The 8,782-nt window shown below is 34.0% G+C and overlaps 2 protein-coding genes across 3 annotated transcripts; one reads left to right on the top strand and one right to left on the bottom strand.

The window, feature by feature from the left end:
• The first annotated feature begins 691 nt into the window (after positions 1-691).
• LOC106324556 (filaggrin-2-like) lies at positions 692-5,038 on the top strand. Its single transcript, XM_013762505.1, has 8 exons — positions 692-822; positions 980-1,177; positions 1,572-1,648; positions 2,023-4,026; positions 4,125-4,208; positions 4,374-4,460; positions 4,559-4,645; positions 4,985-5,038. The coding sequence occupies exons 1-8, from the start codon at positions 702-704 to the stop codon at positions 5,036-5,038; spliced, it is 2,712 nt and encodes a 903-aa protein (XP_013617959.1). The 5' UTR covers positions 692-701.
• A 712-nt stretch (positions 5,039-5,750) lies between these two features.
• On the bottom strand, positions 5,751-7,464 carry LOC106325309 (BAG family molecular chaperone regulator 2). Of its 2 annotated transcripts, none has more exons than XM_013763351.1 (4): positions 7,071-7,464; positions 6,704-6,960; positions 6,474-6,617; positions 5,751-6,264 (listed from the first exon to the last, which is right to left on the bottom strand). In XM_013763351.1, exons 1-4 carry the CDS (start codon positions 7,249-7,251, stop codon positions 5,974-5,976), a joined length of 873 nt encoding a protein of 290 aa, XP_013618805.1. In that variant the 5' UTR covers positions 7,252-7,464; the 3' UTR covers positions 5,751-5,973. The 2 variants fall into 2 exon arrangements, with proteins under 2 accessions (XP_013618805.1, XP_013618806.1); XM_013763352.1 differs by having other exon boundaries at positions 6,261-6,334.
• Positions 7,465-8,782: the final 1,318 nt, after the last annotated feature.

The raw sequence follows: 8,782 nt of genomic DNA, 5'->3' as shown, positions 1-8,782 counted from the left end.
GGTTTGACTCCAAGTTTTGAGTCACACTTGGCAATTCTCCCTAAAGAAACAGAAGAAATTTTACTTGTGGCCATTTTTGAGATATATTATTAAATTTCATTGCTCAAAATTACCTGTATTTTATTTTTGATAAATATTTTCCAAATCTTTGATCAATAAAAAAATAATATAAATTTAAATATATATATTAAAAATCTAAAATGAGAAATATTTATTTCCTGTTTAAAAGGGACCTGTTTTTAGAAAATATATAGGGACTAGCTTAAAATGAGAGAATGTATCAAATTCTTCTTTATATGTATATATGTAACGCTTAATGACAGCTAAGGTAAACCAATACTATCCCTTTAGATATTACATATCTAGTATTAAAAAATCAACCAATAGTGATTATATATATCATCCACGTCACTTTAAAAAATCAACCAATAGTGATTATATATATAATGTATATAAACATAACAATGCAATAAGAAAATCTTGCAAAGAAAAACTAATTATCAAAAACAATCACAGGTCAGTGTTGAAAAGAAGAAGAAAACAACATTATAAGCCACTAATTGATATGCAATATCTTAAACATCGTCGTTGATTTATATGTTCTTAAGTTGTTTTTCTTATAGTCTCAGTTGATGATGCGAACAAGCTCCTTTCCGACTTTTGTGTGTGTTTGATTGATTTCTACAGTGATTTCAGCAAACATGAAAAATGAAATTGAACAAGAGAGTTTATCCTGTGGAGCACCGTGCTTCGTAAGAAAACCGATCAAACCAAACGATCCCAACAACATGTGGAAGCATGCTCTAGACCACAGAATTAACGGTAAATTCATATCAATCAATGACGCATATGATAGGAACAATAATAACAATCTCATTGTTACTCCTTCCTGTAGTCTTCTTACGATATGATTCAAGATATGTTTTGTTATCTATCTATATATTACATGTAATGTAACTTACATGTGAAAACTATACAGATGGTTCAATCCAGGACGATACAGATGGTTCAGAGAAAATCCAGGACGATACAGATGGTTCAATCCAGGAGAAAACTTCAAGTAGCGATCCATGTGATGGAGATTCTTCATCAAAGACGACTAAAAGGGTTATGATCAAATGGACGACAACCCTTGAAAATGAATTTTCCATGGCCATTGAACACATTGGCGTTCATAGTAAGTACTTAAAGTTTTAAGCTTATATTTACGCGTTAGATTTGTTTTCATTATTAGTTGTGTTCACTGAATCTACTATCGTATGGAAATAATAATAGTTTTATGTATTGATAAACTATATTTTAGCTAGTGAATAATGACCACAAATTTTCTTCTTCTTTTTTGAATGAAAATGACCACAAATTTTCACTTACACAATTATATTTTTAATTTATTTTATTAGTTTATAAAGATAATAATAATAAGATTGTTACACGTAAAGTTATAAATGAAATTTATATCGTTATACTCAACTGTAAACAAAACTCTCGTTTTCTAATTGCATTTTAAAAGTATCTGGAGGTTTATGTACTAATGTTCTATCTTTTGCTTCGTGTTTGATATAATTTTGAAGAGGCCACGCCTAAGAAGATTTTAAAATTCATGAACCAGAAATCCCTGACGAGAGCACACATAGCCAGCAAACTACAGGTTCGATCATCTATTAAACTGCTTTTAGAACCATATGCCATTTAATCGTAGTTCACAGCACAATAAATCAAAATGCTAATATTGTTGAATCAAATATCATACATAAAGAAGTAGATATAGCGGGGTTAACTTTGTTTAACGTATATTCAAGGTATAACAAGCCCTAATATACTTCATTTTTACTACTGTCCCCAACTCTGAATAGTATACACCATCACAATACATCAATAGTAGATTCAATGGACGCTGTCTGATTATATAACTAGAAACTAATAAAAAAATATAATCAAAGAGAACTATGAATTTTTATTTTTACAAGAATTTATCTAATCAAATCTTAATTTTATAATACTGCAACTGTTGACACTACAAAGAAGTACCGACGAAACTTGAAAAGAGATGAAGAGCAAAGAACGAAGGAAAGAATAGCTACGCACTCAACACTTTCATCAGAAGGAGGCTACATCAATCCACAGCACTCTTACAACTACAACACAAGGCTAGGCAACAACAATCTTTTCAATGTCCAACCTGGCTATGGTCTTGGTCAATCCAGCTTCATGGGGAACAACAATGCTGGTTTACATGACTCTCTCAACTGCATGAACCGTAGACCCACCTATGATTTGAGCCAAACCGGATCCAAGTTGCTTCCCATGAGAGGCAATCTTGGGTTTCAAAACGGTATGTTGCCTGTAAAAGAGGAATGGAGAAGCATTCCCGGAACATCTCAAGCTCCTAGGTTTGGACAATATGGTACAACAAGCAATGCTTTGGGTATGAACTATAATCCTACTACTGGTACTACGGGCAGTAATAATTACGTTGGGATCAGAGGAGATGAAAATGGAGATTTGGTTGGACTTGGTGGATTAAGAGTTAATGGTAATGGTAATGGCTCTTTCAGTGGAGCAAGGGTTCATGGTACTGGTAGTGGCTCTCTTCAAGGAATGAGCGTTTATGGTAATGGTCATGGGTCGTCTCTTGGTGGAAGAGGAGTTCATGGTACTGATAATGGCTCTCTTGAAGGAAAAAGAGTTCCTGGTAATGGTCATGGGTCTCTTGGTGGAAGAGGAGTTCATGGTACTGGTAATGGCTCTCTTAAAGGAATAAGAGTTCCTGGTGGAAGAGGAGTTCATGGTACTGGTAATGGCTCTATTGAAGGAATAAGAGTTCCTGGTAATGGTCATGGGTCTCTTGGTGGAAGAGGAGTTCATGGTACTGGTAATGGCTCTCTTGAAGGAATAAGAGTTCCTGGTAATGGTCATGGGTCTCTTGGTGGAAGAGGAGTTCATGGTACTGGTAATGGCTCTCTTGAAGGAATAAGAGTTCATGGTGCTGGTAATGGTCATGGATCTCTTGGTGGAATAAGAATCCATGGTAATGATAATGGAATAAGAGTTCATGATACTAGTAATGGCTATGGCTCTTTTGGTGGAGTAAAAGTTCATGGTACTAATATTAGTTATGACTCTTCTGATGGAATCATAGTTCATGGCAATAGCAACAGTAATGACTCTCTTGGTGGAATAAGAGTTCATGGTGCGGGTAATGGTAATGGTCATGGATCTCTTGGTGGAATAAGAATCCATGGTAATGATAATGGAATAAGAGTTCATGATACTAGTAATGGCTATGGCTCTTTTGGTGGAGTAAAAGTTCATGGTACTGGTAATAGTAATGGCTCTCCTGATGGAATCATAGTTCATGGTAATAGTAACAGTAATGACTCTCTTGGTGGAATAAGAGTTCATGGTACTGACTCTGTTGGTGGGATAAGAGTTCATGGTACTGATGCTGGCTCTGTAGGTGGGAGGAATGTTCATGGTACTAGTAATGGTCATGGATCTCTTGGTGGAATAAGAATCCACGGTAATGATAATGGAATAAGAGTTCATGATACTAGTAATGGCTATGGCTCTTTTGGTGGAGTAAAAGTTCATGGTACTGGTAATAGTAATGGCTCTCCTGATGGAATCATAGTTCATGGTAATAGTAACAGTAATGACTCTCTTGGTGGAATAAGAGTTCATGGTACTGACTCTGTTGGTGGGATAAGAGTTCATGGTACTGATGCTGGCTCTGCAGGTGGGGGAAATGTTCATGGTACTAGTAATGGTAATGGTTCTCTTGGTGTAAATTTTGGCATGAACTGGAACTTCAATAACAACAACATGAGTAACCATGGAAGTTCAACTCCAATGTTTCCTTCTGCATTGTCATCATTCTTGGGTAATAAGGATCAGGCACAAAACAACTTGATTGCTCAAACTGGTGGTGTGATCCCTGCACTAGAGAAACCCAAAATGTTTAGTGATCACCATGACATCAACGAGGTTTTTTCTGATACAAATAACTCTCAGTTTCATCAGAACCAGGTAGAATGATTAATAACTGATGCCATTTTAGCTTTCCTTTTACTTATCTGAAGGTAATGTTTTGATTCATATATATATATGTGCATGATTTTGAGCAGCATCAAGGTAACCTGACTGGTGTAAATTTTGAGGCGCCTACTGCTTATCCTCTTGAAGACATTAGCAGTTGGAGTTTTAATGACGTAAGTCATATTGTTACTCTTTTTTTTTGTTTATGTTTTATTTACTTTTTATCTTTTTCTTATTTTTTACCTATTTAACTTTATTTACCTTTCGGTTGTGTGTATGTGCATCTATATGATTGAACATTTACTAACCATATAGAACAATGAATTATTTGTTTTAAGGGTACCAATAATGAAGAGATGTTGGACACTCTCGTTGCTAATCTGGAGATGTATTTGCCTACTCAGGACATGAACATTACAAATCAGGTAAACCTGGTTTATATCACTACGAGATCCTTTTGTGTATGTGTGTTTGGATTGAACGTTTCTTAACAATATACACACAATGAATGATTTGATTGAAGGGTAATAATCATGAAGAAATGTTTAACTCTCTTGCTGCTAATCCGGAGATGCACTTTCCTACTCAGGACATGAACATTACAAATCAGGCAAGTCTTGTTACTATTGCTGAAAGATTCTTTTTGACCTTAGATTACTTCCATGTAAAAAGACATGACAAATCATTGATATTTGAAAACTGATTGCATAGGAACATGGTAGTTTTGACCTAATTATTTTGATAGTCTTACTCGAACTTTACACTCTGCAAAAAAAACACGTTATATTTGTGAAAATATTGTGACGAAATGTATTTTTCCAGTTTTCCATTTATACACGTCTTTATCTATTATATTATATTAAATTTACGAAATGTTATATTTGAATTACAGTACACCCAACTTCTTATATCAAATTTATTTACTGTTGTGTCTTTGTATATTTTATAGGATTGTGACGATGAAGACTTCATGGACTATTTGATCGATCCTGACATGAATTGAAAAAGCTCTTTCAGTTTCGCTGACTTGAAAATTTACATTAAGCATTTTTAAACAAGTTCGGCCTGGTGCTTTCAATGCTGGGACTATTTGGTTATTTATATTATTCAAAACTGGGACTATTTGGTTATTTATTTTATATGTTTAATTGGTTGTATTGAAGAACTATGAATATTTGATATATAACTTTCCTATAAAATATTTGTTCTTATGAACCTTAGTGCTAAACAAGTCTTCCATATTTTTTTTTCTCAACAATATTACATTATGCGGTTTGAACTCGGGGCGGGTAATGAAACATCTTTACATCAACGATGCTACCAGCTAATAGCTAGACTACATATCATGACCAAGTCTTAGAGTTATTTAGAGATAGACTTGGGTTATTAACTGAAATATGATTATATACTAGTAAATAAAATTTCTGTTATATTGCAATGTATTATAGTTTATTATAACGACTGTTTGGAAGTTTATGGTTTGTTTCAACGGTTTGTCCTATGTATTTAACATAGATTGTCTTGTCATGGACCGTTTCGCATTTGAACTGTCGCTGTTACAAGTTACAACACCACCACATTTACTACTTATTGGTGTGGCAACTCATTAACATATAGTTCACAACACTTGCTTGAATTGTTTTGAGATTCTCAAAAAAAGTTATGAGTTTAGGAACTACATGAATATATCTATTGTAGATTTGTTATTTAAAGAAGAAAATTAGAACATTCTCACGCGACGCGATTAACTTAGGTCTCATTATTGGTTGAAGCTATCCTTAAGGCTATAAGCCTACGACACACGACACAATTAAACCTAAATGTTCAACCACAAAAACATGCACAATTAGAAAGAACAAAAACCCACATATATTACAAAATCTGAAAATATATAATATCTAATATTATCGTGTAAGGCACAGTATATGTATACATATACTAATCAAATAATACCCATTTGAGTTTTGGATGGAGCGGTTTAACCGTTTTAGCCTCGGCCGCATAGGTGGCATTGGAATCAAACGTTTCCCATCTCGTCGTTATGATAACCGGAGGACCTGGCGATGAGGCCGTGCATTTTCTCGACGTTTCCTCCTCAACTGTCACCACATCTCGTTCCTTGTGTTGTGGTTGTATTTGCGGTTTTAGCTGCGGTTGCGTTTGTGGTCGCATTGAGTTCTTGATCTTCAATGCGTCCAGTGCCTCAACATACTTCTGTAGTCTTTCCTCCTTGCATAACATTTGTTCGAATCAAGAAAAAGAAAATTGATTATCAGCTGCACAAACAATACTTCACCACCTAGTCACACATTTTAGACAAAAGTAATATATTAAAAAATTTAAACTATATAAATCATATAATAATATCTTATTATAAATACCAATTTTTCTTTAAACCAAGAAGCTCTATGCTTAGATCCATAGTAATTAACAAGTACCTGCATCTTCTTCAGTTTAATATCTCCATCGACTAGAATCGCATCGAGCCTCACCAACTGATTCATCAACATCTCTAGCAAATTCTCCAGATTCTTCTCTTCAACTTTCACTCCTTTACCAATCACTGCATCAAACGCCGACAGCTAAAATCCAAAAAAAAAAAAATTCAATTTCAATTTACGAGATATTAATTAATTAGTATTGCGGGAAATTTGAAATTCAGTTATACTTTCCCGGCGAGTCTATCGGCTTGGAAGTTAATGTCGGATATTGCTTTATTGGCTTTCTCTTTAGCGACCAGTTTCCTCATCTCAAGGAAACGTTTCTCCTGAGAAATTGGATCTTCTTTGAGAACCAGTCTCGAACCATCTTTGACACCACAAAGATCAAGAAAGATTTTTGAATCTCTTTCTTTGTCTTTGTATAGAATCTTCATGTCTTGATGATGAACTCCTGTCTTAACAGACAATCTCTTCTTTAATTCCCCTGTTAAAAATTCAACAACAAATCAAATTACAAAAACAAGAATATTAATGATAATAATAATGGCTCCTAATAATAATGATAATTTGGAAAAAAAAGTTTTTTTTTGTTACCGAAAGTAGATTGAGAGTTGATACTGATCTCGTGATGGACCGACCCGTATTTGACCCGAACACGGATGTCATGTGGTACGTTGGAGCTATCATCTGTTCGTCTCTGTACAACCATTCCACCAGGTCGGAGCTCCCATTCACCGTCGCCGGCGGCGGTTGTTCCAATTGTCATTTTCATCATTTTTGTGTTTTCTGATCGGAAATTCCAAAGTCTAAAGACTTTTTCATAAACAAAAAAAAATACTAAAGAGAGAGAGGGAAGAAAGAGAATAGTGAAATGATGAGATGAACTTGATTTGTGAACACGATCAAGAAGAAGTAAGAAGAATATTAAAGAAGAAGTGAAAAAATGTAAAAAAGAATAAATATTTGTTTTGGTCAAATAAGTAAGGAACTATCTGAACAAAACGGAAGCAAATATACTTTATGTTTTAATAATTTAATTTTATATGCTTCTGGACAGGAACTCATGGAGCAAAAGATGTAAAAATCACAAAAGCATTAAAAACTTGTACAAAAACAAAAGGTGAATAATGTGATTGTTGGTGCATGGTTATGTCTCATTATCAGTCATCACAGGAACATACATAAATGAATATATTGACACATACAATATATGTTGCAACCCCACATATTTATTTACTGAATAACAAGTATAACGAAACTAATGTCCCCAACACGTATATTTATTTTTCATCTCTGATAAGTCGTGTTCAACATTTTTGACGTACAGGTAATCTATTGAAGCAACTGAAACAGTAACTTCTATTACACGTCATCGATCGCTCAGCTCCGACAGACTCTGTAACCTTTAACGTCTATCTCGCAGATCCACATTGTCTCAAACTTTCGTCGGTGACGGTGCGTTGTGTCCTCTCGCCAAGGTCCATGGCAGATCAAACACACACGCGAGCTTTTCTTTGATCTCTCCTGGACAAGACACTGTTGTTGTAGATGTTGGAATTCATACCGGTTTATAACGATTTATATATCAACCTATGAATTTAGTTTGCTTAAATCTCATGCAAATACTGAAATAAATCTAGATCTTAGGGTTTTCGATATACCTGATTAATTGCAGCGCAAAGATGAATAAACCAAGTCGAGATTTCAAGCACTCCAAACGTCGTGCCTCTACCGGTATCCACACGCACACAAATTAGATCGATACGGGATGCTAGTGCTGTTGAGATCAAATCTCAAATACTTGACAAACTCTTTTGTCTCTCTTAGGGTTTTATTTAGTCGACCGTTTTTTTTTTCATATGTCGATCAAGTCACTTACGTGACCCTTTATAATCATATACACAAGATATGAGCCCGTTGCGTTGCAACGGGTTTTGTGTGATGTTTTAATTTAATAAAAACTATAAAATAATAAATAATTTTTTATAGTTTTATGATTGCTTTTTGCATATGTTGTTTGAGATTTATTTTATAATTAAAACTCATTTTTACACATAATTTTAAGTTGATATTTGTATTTTATAGTCATGCTACATAGATGAATTTGTTATAAACTTTGTACTTAGGATTAGATAAAATACTATATCTAAACGTTTAAACTGAACACAACCTGAAATAAGAAATTGAATGAAAAGTAAAAAGAAATGAAAGTCAAATACACCAATCGAGTCAATGACAACATTAATGACAACATTATACATGTTCTTATGTAATAATTTAATGTTTTATTAGATAATTCTTTAAAA

This window comes from Brassica oleracea, chromosome C2, assembly GCF_000695525.1.
Source record: "Brassica oleracea var. oleracea cultivar TO1000 chromosome C2, BOL, whole genome shotgun sequence".
Classification (NCBI taxonomy): Eukaryota; Viridiplantae; Streptophyta; class Magnoliopsida; order Brassicales; family Brassicaceae; genus Brassica; species Brassica oleracea.
This window is presented reverse-complemented; position numbering and strand designations above follow the sequence as displayed.